This window comes from Patiria miniata, unplaced genomic scaffold (assembly GCF_015706575.1).
Source record: "Patiria miniata isolate m_02_andy unplaced genomic scaffold, ASM1570657v1 HiC_scaffold_17, whole genome shotgun sequence".
In the NCBI taxonomy this organism is placed as follows: domain Eukaryota; kingdom Metazoa; phylum Echinodermata; class Asteroidea; order Valvatida; family Asterinidae; genus Patiria; species Patiria miniata.
In genome coordinates, this window is record NW_024037055.1 from 7,982,135 (window position 1) to 8,000,257 (window position 18,123).

An 18,123-nucleotide genomic window follows, 5' to 3' on the forward strand; every position below is an offset into this window, starting at 1 on the left:
TAATTGATTGAGTCTGGTGCTCCATCCGTCGCGGAACATTTCCACGTATAATTGGAGAAAGATTGCTGCCATCAATGGGTCGTATTCCCTGACGTCATTAAATCACGGAAAATATCGTGTAATTGCTATGGCGGCGCGCTAGGACAAAAAGTGAAGAACTGGTGGCGTAAGTAAATGGTAAAAAGGTATTTTACTTGTAAGGTTATTGCCACATTGGTATGGGGGATGAGTTGTTGTTCTTACAGATGTATATTTTTTCAAAAAGAGAGAGAATTAGAAACCGTTTGCTGCAGGTGCAAACCGACTTCTCATACATGTCAGACTGGGACTGGGAGCTTCATATCATGCACATCACAGAAGGTACCTGGGACTGGCATGACTGGAGTGGAGAGCGCCCTCAGTGTGTCACTGCCAGTGCTGTGGCACAGATATGTCACTTGCAAGAAGGCAGACCTACTATTTTTAGGGTCTATAATAACTTTAAGTGTACTTTTTTGTCACGTAACCAACAAAAACCTGTCCAAAGTGAGGGCACTCTTAAGGATAGCCCCATAAATGTGGCCTATTTACTGGACTGCCTCCGTAAACATAGGCCACACATCCACATGTACAAAAATCGTGTCGACGGAGCCAAATTTTGATTTTCACATTTAGGCTTACTTTGTAGGGTTTTTTTGCTTTAGAAGCATACTCACCCTCTTTACAGGCTAATCAGAAAGTGCTGCCTTTTTCAGATGTCTAATTTTTGTGAAATTTCATGTTGAAATTTTGATACGCAAACGTGTAAAAATGAATCTGGAAATTTCACGAAAAATATACATCTGAAAAAGGCAGCACTTTCTGATTAGCCTATAAAGAGGGTGAGTATGCTTCTAAAGCAAAAAAAACCTACAAACTAAGCCTAAATGTGAAAATCAAAATTTGGCTCCGTCGACACGATTTTTGTACATGTGGACGTGTGGCCTATGTTTACGGAGGCAGTCCAGTAAATAGGCCACATTTATGGGGCTATCTTAAGGAGATCCAGTTGAAATTGAATTTTCTAGAGTGTAATCCTAAGCCTAAGCCTTGAATTGACTAAGAAGTAAGAGTAAGACTCGGTCTTAAGAAGAAAAAGGTTGGGTTTTTTTATTATTTATAAAATTTTACTCATGAATTGAATTCCTGTTGAACCTGTTCTAAACACAAATTCAAGACAGTCAAGTATGGCGGCCAAGCCTCATAAGAAACCAAAGGCCAGCCTGGCCCAAGAGTCAGTCAAAGTCATTGCCGAGTCCACCGGTGTGTCTCACCTCCCTGATGAAGCGGCTCTCATTCTGGCCGAGGAGGTCTCCTTCAGACTCAAGAATCTCATTCAGGTAAGAAAGAAATCATCCCCACATATGGGGCCTTGGTACTGGACTGTCTCTCTGTACGTTCTGGAATATTGATTTTGGGGAATCGGGTTGGCGTAGCAGCCCTTTCCTCGCATTCCACCGCTGTGACCTGGGTTCGATTCCTGCCTGGGCCAATATGTGGATTGGGTTTTCAGTCCCTACTTGATTCCGTTGGTTTTCCCCAGAATATTCTGGGGTTTTCCTCCAACGTCTAAAACTGTAATTTCTTCTCATTGGTCTTCTCTTTACTGGGCCCCATGGGAGACCAGTGGATTCTGCTGAATGGGCTACCCAGTTAAAATTTTAAAAAAATAGATTGTTCTTTAACTCGGGTTTGGAAGCAAACTTACGTGGGTACCAACACACCTTGACCTACACTTTGTTGGGTATTCAAAACTTTTCCGAAGGCCTGAAATAACATGGGGCTTTGAAAGGTTTATTGATTACATTTATTCTACAGGAGTCGGGGAAGTTTGCCAGACAGAGCAAGAGAAAGAAACTGTCAACAGCTGACTTTGACAACGCACTAAAGGTTCAAAATGTTGAGGTACGAGTTGCATAATTTGAAATGTTGACATTGTCACAAAATAACAGATGGACCCTGTGCCACTCTCTGTTGCACTCCACATGTTTATAAATCGCTCAAAACTGTCCAGTGTTGCTTCCTGTTGCACATCTAATGTGGCCCTTCAAATCCTTGGCAGCTGAACAGTTTTAGCCCTAACCAGTTGAGCACTTTTACTAGAAAGTGTCCTGAATCCGCTAAAATTCACCAATTTTGTTATACAAAAAAAAATGTTGGTGTCCTGAGTCCATCAGAATCCACCAGTGAGTCCATCAGAATCCATCAGTGTAGTACATATACCTCGTACACGCCAAACTATTGCCAAGGAGTTACACTGTTGAGATCCTGAATCCATCAAAAGTCCCCCAACTGCTCAATATGGAGGTATCCTGAATCCATCCAAATCCTGCAGTACCGCTAGGCTTACTGTCCTGAATCCATCAAAATCCCGCAACTTTTTCAATATGGAGGTATCCTGAATCCGCCGAAATCCTCCATAACATGGGTGTGGATTTTGATGGATTCTGGCAAGCCTGTTCGGTAAGACGATATTTCACGATATTTCGATTAAATTTTCATATCGGAAATCGTATCGATCTCATAAAAAAAAATCGGCTCATCGTGAAATTCGATATGCCGAAAAATACCGCGATAGTCTTTTGAGGTACCGCTTTTGTAACCAAAGTCAATCCCTCACAGTTTCAAACCGTCGCTAAAGCGCTCCCATGAAAAACCGCAAACCACAAATTCACTGTTACCGCATTGTATGTACCGCGAGGTCTTACCTATTCAGGGGCGGAACCAACTGACTAACGTCACGCGTATTGGATTTTGCGTCTTCCACACTGCACGTGGTGCATGCAGTACAAAGAGCAAAATTTCACCCTACATACCAAGTGCCAAAATCGTAATCACGTGCGTGGAGTTAACCGAAGGGAAACAAAGTCTCTGACGTTTTGCAAAGAAAATACGGTGCCTGTTTTGTTTTGACGGAAATGTGAAGTTGTACAGACAAAACACCACAAATACATGTGCTTGAATTGTAGATTACGACGTTGAGAAGTGCATGTACTGTTTCGTTTCGGCACGCAGCTAGAGGAGACCTAGTCTGAGTATCACCCGTTCTACGGAGCGAGCCGTGTGCTCCGTACGAACTCGTCTTCAACGAGCGTCTATTAACGAGCGTCTATTACATAGACTAGAGCAGACCACGCCGAGCCCGCAAATTTTCTTTTTCCAGCACCAAACGACATCCGCATACGCACGTAAAGCGCCCTCTACGATACTTTTATGATACGTGGGCATTATATATTTATTAGTTTTCCACTTTTGAAGCGAGCAATGTGACAGCTCGGTCGATAATACATTGAGTTTTATACCGCGAGGTTGCGGGTTCGAATCACAGTATTGCAGATGATTTTTTTTTTATTATTATAATCTAACATGAGGCTTGGGAGGATTTTATTAAAAAGGGAAATGAAGCCCGAATTTCATATATTTCTTTTTTTTATTTTCTTCTCATGTTTTTAGAAAAGTATAGTCCAAAACGCCATAGCGTATTGCGTACGCGTTTGGGAGAGAAAAAAAAATTGCCGCTGGGCTGGGACGACTCCGCGCAGGCATACTAGATCAAATTTTCCTGCACGTATTTTCCTGACTCGTTCCTTCTCTTCCGTGGTTGTGCCTGGGCACTTGCTTAGTGCCAAAACTGTCCCAAACTTATGAAATCTGTTCATATTTTCAGCAACAAAAAACGTCGAAAACCAACTGTTCAGTCGTGCCTTTTATTTCGTTCACAGAACAGAAAATACGTCAAAAGAAATTGGACTGATCCATTAATTTTTGTTAAGGGGTGCTTCACCCTCATTTTGGAGTTAACATCGTTTTTCGAAAAAAATCTTTAGAAAAAAAAATATTTTGTTAGTCTGTAACGATGAAGAACTTTTTCTGAACCAGGAAATATTTCGGACTCCATTAAAAAAATATTATTTGTAATTCTGAAAAGATGGAAATACTGGTAAATTGTTTTCAATGAAGCACACCCTTGCCGCAATGGTGTGGGCTGTACTATGAGTGCACGTGGGGATCATGTCAATGCGGCGTGCAATTGCGTGCTAGTGCTTCGTTCTTTCCTCGATATGGATTTCTATTTGCACATTTTTATCCAACATTTCAAGGTAATTTTGTTTTCGATGTTTGATGGAATTTGTTTTCTACCTAAATTGGCAAAGTAAATGAGACTCTAGTCAAATAAACTTGACGATTTTGTTCAGGACATGTTGGGTCTTTTTCACGGCAGTGGATCGTGACTTCGGTCAGGTTTTTTTTTTTTTGGGGGGGGGGGGGTTTTCCATTGTTCCATGAATGGAAAAATGACGTCATCACGATAATATCGCGATATCCGATATTTTTTTCACGATTTGCCGATTTAAAAATAAATGGATATCGAACAGGCTTACATTCTGGTATGTCGGGGTTAATTGATAGAAATGGCTCGGTTTTTTTTTTTTTTGGTTTTTTTTCAGCCTTTATATGGATTCAACACGCCTGAGTTTATCCCCTTCCGATTTGCAAGCGGAGGCGGTCGAGAGTTACATTTCATTGAGGAGAAAGAAGTGGAGTTATCGGATATCATCGGCACCCCCTTGCCCAAGGTTCCTCTGGACGTCAGCCTCAAAGGTTTGTAAATGTCTTTCCTTTTTTATTGGTTTGTGAATTTTGAGTTGAACTTTATTATTACCCTAACCTTCCCAAATCCTCCAAAATACTCTTTGCAAAATGGAGGATTTTGCAGGATTGAGGCTATATGGCAAAAGTGTGTGGCTGATTTTGGATGATGCACTGTGTCAAGATCTTGGGCAGGACCTTGTGTTTAATAATGCTCAGTCGTGTATAAATGTCAGCCTAGATTATACATGCACTTGAAATCCTCCATACTGCTCCAGGACGTCACTGGCTCTGCCTCAACGCATTGACAGTTATTGCTGGAGGATTTTGCAGGATTGAGGCAGTGGTCACCCCTCCAAGGACTTCATTCAAGAAAGAACGGAGGATTTTGCAGGATTGAGGCTGTATGCAATTTTTACGTGGTGGCAGTTGGAGGATTTTGCAGGATTGAGGTTGCATCCTAGCAACAATGCCTGGGGAGTTATGGTTAATTAAACGGAAATTCTTTCCTCATTTCTTCTGCAGCTCATTGGTTAAGCATTGAGGGCATCCAGCCAGCCATTCCCGAAAACCCTCCACCAGGTTAGTAAAATATTTGTTTAGGCCCTCTAACTATCTTGAATTTTTTTCCACAAGCAATCTCTTATACATATTTTTTCTTCCAAGAGGATATCCGAGGGTCATATTATTAAGTTCAATGAATAGGGCCAACTTGAATGATCTTTCCCTAAAACAATGATTTGGGAGAAATTGTACAGTTTTGTCAAATTGCTCTATGGTTAAAGGGAATGTACATCATTGGCTTTTGCTGTAATTTTCGGAAATGAACTATTTGAGGGGTTAGTATAATAGATCAAATATTGTTACACTGACATGTTTGAAATTTTGTGTTCGAAAATGCTGGAAAAAGCAAGAAAACAAAAACGTTCAAGTAGTCTGGTTCCCTGACTCCACTTAAGATAAAATGGATCAATTTATAACTGCCAGAAAATTGTAAGGTAAGGGAACCAGTTTAGCTGGCCTGCACCCGTTCATGAACATGTAACCAATAGCAAACAAAATTTGGACTGAAAAAAAAAGGTAAAATTGGAGCAGTAGTTGGAAAATAGTTAGGTTTTTCCAACGGTGGTCGGCCGACCACTGTTGGAAATTTATACAAAATACTACTTTTCTTGAAAATGACTTCACACCTGGTGCCATAATTTTTCAGGATGCTTTAGACTGTCATTTACCAACATCCTAGTAAGGTGTTTCGTAAAAAAATGGTAGTTTTGTTTTTCGATGTTTGCAAATGTTGTATATTCCCTTTAAAGTCCATACATCAAATTATCTCAGTCAGCAAATGTGATACAGTATGTGCCATTGTGATTTTTTGGATTTTTTTTTTTCTTCAGTGAGGAATTGTAGAAAACAGCCATTGATAAATTTGTTTCGTTTGTTGTGGCCTTGTATTCTTTTGAAGTGGGCCGAGGTCAGCAGAAATCTGAAGCCACCGAGACCCTGGTACCCAAGAAGCCATCCTTTAAAGACCAGCTTGGGGCAGCGGGTGGCAAGCCCGGGGAGGAGGGGGGCAAGGCTGCGCCCCCGGGCCTCAAAGGGAAAGGGGCCCTGGTGGCTGAGGCTATTAAGCTCAAACCTGTGGTCACCCATGAGCTGTCTGTGGTTAGTATCTCTCCATTTACACAGAACAAAATCCAAATGACTTTGGATATCCTCGGATTTAGTTACGGTGGTTATTTATTTGTTTTTCCTGCTAACTAGACTTTATCCAAAATTGGTGAGGCAGATTATAAGTTCACTCGTACCCCCGCCCTGCAAACAGGAAGCTGGGATACTCTGATGAGCTTCACAGAATCTTGTGAAGGAAGTGACCTATGACCTATGTATGAAGCATCTGGCTGCAGCTGTTCAAGACCGCAGTTAGACAATGTGCGCAAATGCTATCCGAAAACTTCCCATAGAATTGCGCACATTCCACATCGGATGTGATTTCTGTTTCATTGCGAACCATGTGGACACAATTTTGAGTGTCGCATAATGCAATCCGACCGTTCCTGATTCGAAACGGAGCCTGAGCGAGTGACAGGAATTGTAAATTTACAACACAGATAAGTTTGACAGAATTCCCTACATTGTTATGCTCTTGAACGAGAAAAAAACATCTCTAAACTGGAATAAAAGAGTAATGAATCAGTCTTAATGGCCGTTTCAAACCTTGCAGAGTCATGACCTTGATGACGCGCAGGTCACTGGTCACGCAAAATCCAACCAATAAGAGTGTGAATTCATCAGAGTATCCCAGGGTCCTGTTTGCAGGGCGGGGGGTACGAGCGAAGATTGTAAGCAGATTGTTAGTAAGGAATCTCCTCGCATATTGGTTATAGACCTAATTTTATTTTTTTTAAGAGAAGTTGAAGGCAAGTAAAATATTTTGTTGATGGCTTAGTATTTTCGTTTTAACCCTAACCCCATGGGTATTTTTACTAGAAAGTATCCCGAATCATCAATTTTGCCATGCAAAAATATGTCGGTGGCCAGTGAGTCCATCAGAATCCACCAGTTAGCCGGGAGTAAATCTGTTGAGATCCTGAATCCATCAAAGTCCGCCAACTGCTCAATATGGAGATATCCTGAATCCATCAAAATCTTACAGTACCACTAGGCTTACTGTCCTGAATCAATCAAAACCCCCCAACTTTTTCAATATGGAGGTATCGTGAATCCGCTGAAATCCTCCAAAAACAGGGGTGTGGATTTTGATGGATTCAGGTAAGTTAGGTTTAAACTTTAAAAAACCTAGAAGTTGCACTATTTTGTAAACAATTTTAAGGAAGAATGTTGTTTACTACTGTTGTTTTCCACCACCGGTTTCCCGTCTTAGTGGACTGCGTAAACTAGTTTGTGTTTCTGTGTTTTTGTCCTGTTTGCCCTACAGGAGCAGCAGTTGTACTACAAGGAGATCACAGAGGCCTGCGTGGGGTCGTCAGAAACCAGAAGAGCTGTAAGTGGTTTTCTTATCAAAAAGGCTGCAAAAGCTTGGGTAGAGATTCTGTAGATTAGGCCAGGGGAACCTTTAAAAAATGGCCAAAACTATTCTTCTGTATTACACTTCATATCTGTTTACTCAACTAAAACCCAAGATTCTTGTATGTGTATTGTGCCCTCATTCATACTCGCCGTTTTTTTTCTTTTGAAATGTGTGTGTACTCATTTAAACACAGAAGAAAATGAAGATTTAAACACGACCGAAAAACCCTTATCCCCATAAGCGTCAATACGAAAGAGCAACCTCTGTGTTCATGAAAGAGTGCTTGCCTGTGAGGTCACTCCTTCATAGACCATTATCATGTTGCGGCCATCTTGATTTTTTTCCCCATTCAAATCAACGTAATCAAAGGGAGGCTGGAAGGAGAAATAGTCTGGTTCCTTTTTGGACAAAAAACATTATCCTTCAGTACTGTTATTGGATACAGGGAACATGACTGAAATGGCGGCGCACGATAAAGGTCTATTGCTCAAGATCACCGTTTTGACCCACCATGCTAATTTCTTTAATTCAGGGGTGTGAAATCTCAGCTTTTTAGCTGATTTCAGCTTTTTTTGTTTTGGATTTCAGCTTTTTCCCCTCACTTGCTGTGTACAAAAGTATAGGAGATTTCCAAACTTCAGCTTTTTTACACCTTTTCCAGCTGTTTTCAGCTATTTTTATCAGTGGTCACTCACACCCCTGTTAATTGTAGAAAATATTACCAGCCCTAATGTCGTTCCCGTTTTGTTTCCTCTTTTTCTATTCCAGGAAGCTCTGAACAGTCTGACCAGCGACCCTGGTCTCTACCAGATGCTTCCTCGGTTCAGCACCTTCATCTCGGAGGGAGTCAAAGTCAACGTTGTGCAGAGCAACTTGGTGCTGCTCATCTACCTGATGAGAATGGTCAAAGCTCTGATGGACAACAGCACGCTGTACTTGGAGAAATATGTAAGCAGGAAAAAACTGTCAGTCTGTCCGGCTCTCTGGATTGTTGTTTGTGGGTGTGGATGTTTGTTAGTTAGTCTGTGACATTGTTTGTTTGTCTTTGCAAAACGCTCAAATTGCCAGCTGTTTGTCCATTTGTCTGTCGGTCTGTGATGCAGTTTTGCTATCTTTCTGAAACAGTCTAAAGTGTCTGTCTGTTTATCAGCTGTATTTTCAGCTGTTTGTCGATTTGTTTGTTGGTCCGCGACACTGTTTTGCTATCTTCTGAAACACTCTTAAGTGTCTGTCTGTTTGTCAGCAGTATTGTCAGCTGCTTGTCCATTAGTTTGTTGGTCCGCGACAATGTTTGGCTATCTTTCTGTAACACTCTAAAGTGTCTGTTTGTCAGCAGTATTGCCAGCTGCTTGTCCATTGGTTTGTTGGTCCGCGACAGTGTTTGGCTATCTTTCTGAAACACTCTAAAGTGTATGTCTGTTTATCAGCTGTTTTGTCAGCTGCTTGTCCATTAGTATGTTGGTCCGCAACAATGTTTGGCTATCTTTCTGTAACACTCTAAAGTGTCTGTCTGTTTGCAGCAGTATTTTCAGCTGCTTGTCGATTTGTTTGTTGGTCAACGACATTGTTTTGCTATCTTTCTGACACACTCTAAAGTGTCTGTCTCTTTGCGGCAGTATTTTCAGCTGCTTGTTGTTTCGTTTGTTGGTCCGTGACACTGTTTTGCTATCTTTCTGTAACACTCTAAAGTGTCTGTCTGTTTATCAGCTGTATTTTCAGCTGTTTGTCGATTTGTTTGTTGGTCCGCGACACTGTTTTGCTATCTTCTGAAACACTCTAAAGTGTCTGTCTGTTTGCAGCAGTATTTTCAGCTGCTTGTCGATTTGTTTGTTGGTCAACGACATTGTTTTGCTATCTTTCTGACACACTCTAAAGTGTCTGTCTCTTTGCGGCAGTATTTTCAGCTGCTTGTTGTTTCGTTTGTTGGTCCGTGACACTGTTTTGCTATCTTTCTGTAACACTCTAAAGTGTCTGTCTGTTTATCAGCTGTATTTTCAGCTGTTTGTCGATTTGTTTGTTGGTCCGCGACACTGTTTTGCTATCTTCTGAAACACTCTAAAGTGTCTGTCTGTTTGTCAGCAGTATTTTCAGCTGTTTGTCCATTATTTTGTTGGTCGGCGACACTGTTTTGCTATCTTTCTGACACACTTTAAAGTGTCTGACTGTTTGTCAGCAGTATTGTCAGCTGTTTTTCCTTTAGTTTGTTGGTCCGCGACAATGTTTGGCTGTCTTGCTGTAACACTCTAAAGTGTCTGTCTGTTTGCAGCAGTATTTTCAGCTGCTTGTTTTGTTTGTTGGTCCGTGATGCTGTTTTGCTCTCTTTCTGAAATACTTTAAACTGTCTGTCTGTTTGTCAGCAGTATTTTTAGCTGCTTGTCGATTTGTTTGTTGGTCCATGACACTGTTTTGCTACCTTTCTGAAACACTCTGAAAGTCTCTGTCTGTTTGTCAGCAGTCTCGTTAACCCTAACGACTATTTTTTTTGCAGCTTCATGAACTGGTGCCGGCAGTCATGACATGCATTGTCAGCAAGCAGCTGTGCCTGAGACCAGACGTGGAAAATCACTGGGCACTGCGAGACTTTGCCTCCAGACTCATGTCCAGCATCTGCAAGTAAGATCAAGATTGGAGTTGAAGTCTGGAAAGTAGTCCAAGATGGCATAATCAGATATTACAATCCGATTGACTCCATGTCTGTAGTCTGGGTTGAGTTGGCTGTGTGTTAACAGAAAGGGTGATCTGATACACCGTGCCCTCTGGAGACATGCACACAATGGGGAGCAAAAGATTGTATACGTCTCAACAGGCCAATTTCTATAGATGAATACATCTCCACAAGGTTTTCACAAAATAGATATATGGATTTTACTCAAAAACTAGGAATTTCCAAGGTATGTATGTCGCAAATGGAAGAGTTTTAGAAAAGGGATATTAAGTTCGAATTTTAGCCAAGGAAATTAATTCTGGTTAAAATAAGAGCATTTTGAAACTACAATTTCAAACTCGAAAACTTTACTACACGCGAACAAAGAAAAGTCTCCACAAGGATACAAATTCCAGTATGGGTGGATTTTATCCGAGTTTCCATATTCCACTGCGGTTTTGTGTTTTTGAATTTGTAAAATCATTCTTATGGGCACTACTTTTGATGCTACGCTCCCACCTAGTTTGCTCAATCATGTTGTCATCACAGATTTACATTGTCAATATCGGTGTGACCTAATAGTAAACTTTAATCAGTCACCATGCGATATTGTCCTTCAATAGAGGGCGCTTTTCCAATGTCTGTTATTAAGATTAAGTTTGTGATTGCACCATGTGACAAATCTCTTTTGTGAGTTTATGAGGTTCTGGAAAAAAATCGGGAAACTCAACGTTTCTGACAGTATATTCATTTTATATTTGGTAAGTTACTTACATGGCTTGTGTAAATATCAATGTTCTCAGGTTATCAGGTTTTTTTTTTTTTCTGTTCCAGGAAGTTTAGTACTACCACTAACAACCTGCAGCTACGCATCTCTAAGACTTTTGACCAGTGTCTGTGTGATGAGAAGTCAACAATGGCCGCCGTGTACGGGGCATTGTCAGGACTCTGCGAGTTAGGCACAGAGGTCAGTAGAAAATGAGGGTTTTTTTATATATATTACTTTTCGGGGGGGGGAGGGCTAATCATCCTTACAAAAACAGAAGTTAAATGCCGAAGGATGCAGCTACAACTTGGTCGAACCAAAGGCATGTAAAGGCATCCTAGGCAGCTGCTATCCGCTCAGTTTACAAGCACCCCCTCACCGGCAAAGAAAGTACAGTTTGGGGTGACCGACCGACGCCATCTTGCCTGACTGCAATTCATTTGCCGCGAAGCGCGGCCACTGCGTGTGTACATAGTACAAATCCCCTGGTGTACGTGCGTCCCACACACGGAACGGTGCGCGTCAACCAGCGAAATGTCCCGCCCATGGGACGTCATTGCTAGGTAAAAGGGCGCCCTCTTTCATCGGCGCACGAAGCCCATACGACCTGTGTCGTACCACGGCGCACAGCCGGATTGAAACTGTTGCTTTTTGCGGAGGGAGGTTAACTGGAGAACCTGCAGAAAAAGCCTCCTGGCACAGGAGAGAACCAACGAACAACTCTACTCACTTATGAACCGAGTCGGAAATTGAACCCGGACCACACGTTGAGAGGCAAGCACCTTAGGCCCTGCTGAGGGTGGCATGGAACTCTTGGCAAATCCAGGGGTGTTATAGGTCCTTGAGGGTGTTAAAAAAAAAACATGTCCCACATCACAGCAAACTCGTCCTTCAATTTGCCATGGTAATCCTTCTAATCTTTTGCCCATTCCAGATTCTCAAGACCATGGTGCTAGGCAAGTTGACTTCCATCAGCGACAGGGTTAGACTTGCCTCCGAGTCCCCCATCATCAGCAATGTGGACAAGAACGCTACCGATCATCTCTTGCAGCTGGTGCTGGTAGGAGGAACATAACTTGCAAATGATTGTCCAGAATTAGTCACGAACCAGCCATAAATTGGAAATGATTCAAGTTCGCAACTGTCAAAATCACGTGTTTCATATTTGACATTTTCATTTTTTCCCCTTTTTTTTCCAGAAACATTGTGCCCCATATCTCAAGCAGACACGCTCCACACCGGATGAGCTTGATGCCTACAAAAGCGAGTTTGGCTTCCTGGGTACCGCGCTATTCACACAGGTGATCAAGCTGCGAACGCAGCCCGCGTCATCTGGTACCCAGACTTCATCCTCCCAGGTCCGGCCAACAATCAATCTCTCACAGGTGAGCAACCAACTTCCTGCTTCTTGGAAATTATAACTTTTATATGTAATTTTGCTCTGCTTATTATGGCTTTACCAGGGGACAATTTCCTGGAGCGTCTTAGGAGAAAATTTCTTGTGTTAAGCAGTTATTAGCTGAGCACCAGTTACAAGCTGTGTATATTAATGACATTTTGGCTGGTAACCTGTTTTTGTTAAGTAAGTTATTTCTATGCTTAGAAAACTTCTGTGCTTTCTAAATTTTCAAACTTGAATATTGACTTTCTTTTCCTATCTTCCCCAGGGGCGGTCGTTCAGCACCATAGGCCTGGGTCCGCGCACCCCTACCACCCCCCTGGGTGGTCCCCCTCGCACCCCTACCTTCATCACACGGCCCAGCTTCCAGCGTTTGACCTCTGCCCCTGCTGGCCCCTCCTCTTCGGCCTCCGGGTCGGGTCAACAGAAGATCGTCATAGTGACGACCCCTAGCTCCAGAGGTTCAAGCATTGTCTCTCCGGTACAAGTAGGGATTTTTTCTTCAAGTTTTTTCACCATTGGAGGTTGTGGGTTCGAGTCACACAGTTAGCAGAACGATGAATTTGCCCCATTTCATCAATATTTCGATCGTTCTTTGTTTAGTGATTTCCCCTCGTTTATTTTTCTACCCCCAGACCACAACTACAGTCACCTCGCCCACATCGCAACCAGCAGTAGTGCGTGTGATTGGCGGACAGAAACCAACTCCGAAATACGGACCCACCACGTTGCCCATCACTTCCACTCAGAAGATTGTCGTCGTCACCCAGGCCACTACCATCATCACCAGGCCTTCCCAGCAGCCCCCGGTCAAGGTCAAAGTTGAAAATCCCACCGTGAAGGCGGAGTCTCCCACGGCATCGGGGGCGTCGGAGTCACTGATGTCACTGGTGCACGCAGCCAGCATGCAGTCACCGTTAAGCACAGAGATGGAAGTAAAAAGAGAGCCTAGCGGTGACGGCAATCATTGACAACAGGGTACAGGAATCATCGTATGGGCTTCGTGCCTAAGTACCCCCTCAACGGTACGAAAGAGAGAGTTGGGGGAGACCGCTAAGAGAGACATTGAAACGCATTGCCGACAACGCCTGAAGCGCACTCAAAAACGCTATGGCTGTGCGCACGTTTGAAATAGAATTTCATGTGTACTTCACGCCATATGTGCGCAAACCAGCACGTGCAGTGTCAACCAACTGGAGCTCTCAAAAGTGACCAAAAGCGCCCTCTCTTGTTTGTGCACAAAGCCTAGAATTATCCTTTAGTAGTATATCTGTCCAAGAATCGATTTGGAATGCATTCTAGGGCCCTTGAGGCATCTTTCCAGCAACTTTCCTGCAATTTAATTTTTTGGCTAAAATTGAAGCAAATGCAAGGGGTTAGCCTTACATTTTTAGTCAAAATTGGCCAAAAATTGACTTTTCTCAAAACGAGGCAGAAATTCATCTGGATGCAAGAGGAACATCAATCAATACTCCAACACGCGCAATTTTGAAGATTTGGGCAAAAATCATCCATTTTTGGAGGAAAAAACAAAACAAATTTGAGCAATTTTACCTTAAATTTTCTACGGAATTTTCCCTTTAAAGGTATATCTGCGTTCTAGGGCCCTTAAAGCATCTATGAAGCAACTTTCAAGCGTTTTCCTTTTTTGGCCAAAATTGAAAGAAATGTAAGGGGTTAGCCTTAATTTTCAGTCAAAATTTGCCAAAAATTGACTTTTCTCAAAACGACGCAGAAATTCATCTGGATGCAAAAGGAACATCAATCAATACTCCAGCTCGCAAAATTTTTAAGATTTGGGCAAAAATCACCATTTTTTGAGAAAAAAAAACAAATTTGTTCAGCAATTTTACCTTACATTTTTGACGGAATTTTCCCTTTAATAACACATCTGTCCAGAAATTGATATGGAATGCGTTCAAGGGCCCTTAAGGTATCTGTCCAGCAACTTTCCAGCGATTTCATTTTTTGGTCAAAAATGAAAAAAAATGTAAGTCAAAATTGGCCAAAAATTGACTTTTCTCAAAACGAGGCAGAAATTCATCTATGCGAGAGGAATGATCAATCAATACTCTTACAGGCACAATGTTTAGGATTTGTGCTAAATCATCAATTTTTGGAGGAAAAAAAACAAATTTGAGCAATTTTACCTTAAATTTTCGACGGAATTACCCTCTAATAGTATATCTGCGTTCAAGGGCCCTTAAGGCATCTGTCCAGCAACTTTCCAGCGATTTCATTTTTTGGCCAAAAATGAAAAAAAATGTAAGGGGTTAGCCTTACATTTTTAGTCAAAATTGGCCAAAAATTGACTTTTCTCAAAACGAGGCAGAAATTCATCTGGATGCAAGAGGAACATCAATCAATACTCCCAACGCGCAATATTGAAGATTTGGGCAAAAATCATCAATTTTTGGAGAAAAAAAACAAACAAATTTGAGCAATTTAACCTTAAATTTTCGACGGAATTTTCCCTTTAATAGCATATCTGTCCAGAAATCGATTTGGAATGCGTTCTAGGGCCCTTGAGGCATCTTTCCAGCAACTTTCCAGCGATTTCATTTTTTGGCCAAAAATGAAAAAAAAATGTAAGGGGTTAGCCTTACACTTTTAGTCAAAATTGGCCAAAAATTGACTTTTCTCAAAACGAGGCAGAAATTCATCGGGATGCAAGAGGAACATCAATCAATACTCCAATGCGCAATATTGAAGATTTGGGCAAAAATCATCCATTTTTGGAGAAAAAAAACAAACAAATTTGAGCAATTTAACCTTAAATTTTCGACGGAATTTTCCCTTTAATAGCATATCTGTCCAGAAATCGATTTGGAATGCGTTCTAGGGCCCTTGAGGCATCTTTCCAGCAACTTTCCAGCGATTTCATTTTTTGGCCAAAAATGAAAAAAAAATGTAAGGGGTTAGCCTTACATTTTTAGTCAAAATTGGCCAAAAATTGACTTTTCTCAAAACGAGGCAGAAATTCATCTATGCGAGAGGAATGATCAATCAATACTCCAATGCGCAATATTGAAGATTTGGGCAAAAATCATCCATTTTTGGAGAAAAAAAACAAACAAATTTGAGCAATTTAACCTTAAATTTTCGACTGAATTTTCCCTTTAATAGCATATCTGTCCAGAAATCGATTTGGAATGCGTTCTAGGGCCCTTGAGGCATCTTTCCAGCAACTTTCCAGCGATTTCATTTTTCGGCCAAAAATGAAAAAAAAAATGTAAGGGGTTAGCCTTACATTTTTAGTCAAAATTGGCCAAAAATTGACTTTTCTCAAAACGAGGCAGAAATTCATCTGGGTGCAAGAGGAACATCAATCAATACTCCAACACACGCAATTTTGAAGATTTGGACAAAAATCATCCATTTTTGGAGAAAAAAAAACAAACAAATTTGAGCAATTTAACCTTAAATTTTCGACGGAATTTTCCCTTTAATAGCATATCTGTCCAGAAATCGATTTGGAATGCGTTCTAGGGCCCTTGAGGCATCTGTCCAGCAACTTTCCAGCGATTTCATTTTTTGGCCAAAAATGAAAAAAAATGTAAGGGGTTAGCCTTACATTTTTAGTCAAAATTGGCCAAAAATTGACTTTTCTCAAAACGAGGCAGAAATTCATCTGGATGCAAGAGGAACATCAATCAATACTCCAACGCGCAATATTGACGATTTGGGCAAAATCATCAATTTTTGGAGGCAAAAACAAAACAAATTTGAGCAATTTAACCTTACATTTTCGACGGAATTTTCCCTTTAATAGCATATCTGTCCAGAAATCGATTTGGAATGCGTTCTAGGGCCCTTGAGGCATCTTTCCAGCAACTTTCCAGCGATTTCATTTTTTGGCCAAAAATGTAAGGGGTTAGCCTTACATTTTTAGTCAAAATTGGCCAAAAATTGACTTTTCTCAAAATGAGGCAGAAATTCATCTGGATGCAAGAGGAACATCAATCAATACTCCAACACGCGCAATTTTGAAGATTTGGGCAAAAATCATCCATTTTTGGAGGAAAAAACAAAACAAATTTGAGCAATTTTACCTTAATTTTTTTTTGGCCAAAAATGAAAAAAAAATGTAAGGGGTTAGCCTTACATTTTTAGTCAAAATTGGCTAAAGAGTCTTTAAACAAAAGGAAAACTACCACAACAATTTTCTTCAAAAGTTAAATTCTTTTTGTTTATTGCAGAAAAAAAAAAACGTTGAAGAGTGTATAATATATATAAAGTGCAAGGGTTAATAATAGAATTTATGTACATGGTTTTGTTTTTTGTTCTTTTTACAGAAATATGTACACAGCTTGACTAAAGCAGTATTTAACAGTTGACTGAACATCAACATAAACAACGCTTTTATCGTTTACACAAATTGTTCAATGTATTTGTATTAATAAACCTTGCAGAGAAAGAATTTAAGACAACATTTCCGACAGGCTAAACAGCCCTTCATTTGTTCTTAATTTGTCCTTATTTTATTTTTTTATTTATTTGTCAGCCTCATTATTTGTATAAAGCTAACTTTCTAATTTCAGATTATTATGCGTGGTTAACATATACCCTGGTTAAAAAAAATTCAAACAAAGAAAATGTTTAAACTTCACAGGTCAGACATCTTAGATCATAATATACAAGAAACCAGCTTTTTCTTTCCGAAATTCGTGTACCTCCCATCGCAACTTTAACCCTGTCACACTGCTTCAAAAAACAGTTTGATCTGTAATCAAAGTATTTTAATACTTCCAAGAACTCGTAATGTCACAATTTTAATAAAGGTACGAATAATAACAGGAAGCTCGAGCTATATTTGTTTCATCTATACTTGCATCATTTTATAAAACCAAACATTTTTGAATTTAGGACCCACTTCTCATATAATTCCAAAAAAAATAAACATAAACACAGGTTTTTCAACATATACCCCTGCACAGCAGTAAACTTGTTAAGCAAAATAACAATAAAACAAATACTTTCTCTCTTCGAAACAACAACAAAATCCCCACTACATACATTTCACCAAGTTCGTATTCCTTAAAAATATATACAGGCTATACAACTTACTATGGCAAGAAAGAAAACAAAACTTACAAGTAAACAGGTTTCAAAATACAAGTTACGATACGTGTGTATAGTTTGGAGTCACAAAATACACCATAAAAGTACAGACCTTTGTGACAAATGTATGGCCCAGCCAACATTTGGTCAAGAAAAAGAAAATCGGCAAAACAATGGTTTTTATGTAACGTTACATAAATTTGCATATAATTACAGCATACTCATACAAGAATCATCAACTTCTCCATAAACTCCACACAGTCACATAACACGCCTTTTTGTTTGTCCTGCTCATAAACAATCATTGTGAATTTACACAATACGAGTGTACCCTTAACTCAACTTTTAACATTATATAACCGACATACATATCCTTGTCATTTGATTGGTGGAACTCACATCACGTGACATTCGTTATTGCTCCCATTCACGCCGCGGCTCAAAAAGTACTATCAGCCCATGGGGAATGGGAAATACTATTGAACAGTTGGGATCGTTCTTGTTCCATGGCGCGGTATTTGTGTGCAAATGCAAGCTGGTGTGCGCGTTCAGCATTCCATGGCGCGGTATTTGTGTGCAAATGCATGCTGGTGTGCGCATTCAGCGTTGCGCGTATG

At 40.6% G+C, this 18,123-nt stretch overlaps 1 protein-coding gene across 6 annotated transcripts; it reads left to right on the forward strand.

Moving 5' to 3' along the window:
* The first annotated feature begins 60 nt into the window (after positions 1-60).
* Positions 61-13,803, forward strand: LOC119723721 (transcription initiation factor TFIID subunit 6-like). Of its 6 annotated transcripts, none has more exons than XM_038194524.1 (14): positions 61-185; positions 1,196-1,358; positions 1,837-1,923; positions 4,467-4,620; positions 5,134-5,190; positions 6,071-6,270; positions 7,544-7,609; positions 8,405-8,584; positions 10,125-10,249; positions 11,115-11,247; positions 11,981-12,106; positions 12,246-12,431; positions 12,714-12,932; positions 13,081-13,803. In XM_038194524.1, exons 1-14 carry the CDS (start codon positions 175-177, stop codon positions 13,414-13,416), a joined length of 2,043 nt encoding a protein of 680 aa, XP_038050452.1. In that variant the 5' UTR covers positions 61-174; the 3' UTR covers positions 13,417-13,803. The 6 variants fall into 6 exon arrangements, with proteins under 6 accessions (XP_038050452.1, XP_038050453.1, XP_038050456.1 ...); XM_038194525.1 differs by having other exon boundaries at positions 12,714-12,926; XM_038194528.1 differs by having other exon boundaries at positions 62-177.
* The last annotated feature ends 4,320 nt before the right edge of the window (positions 13,804-18,123 follow it).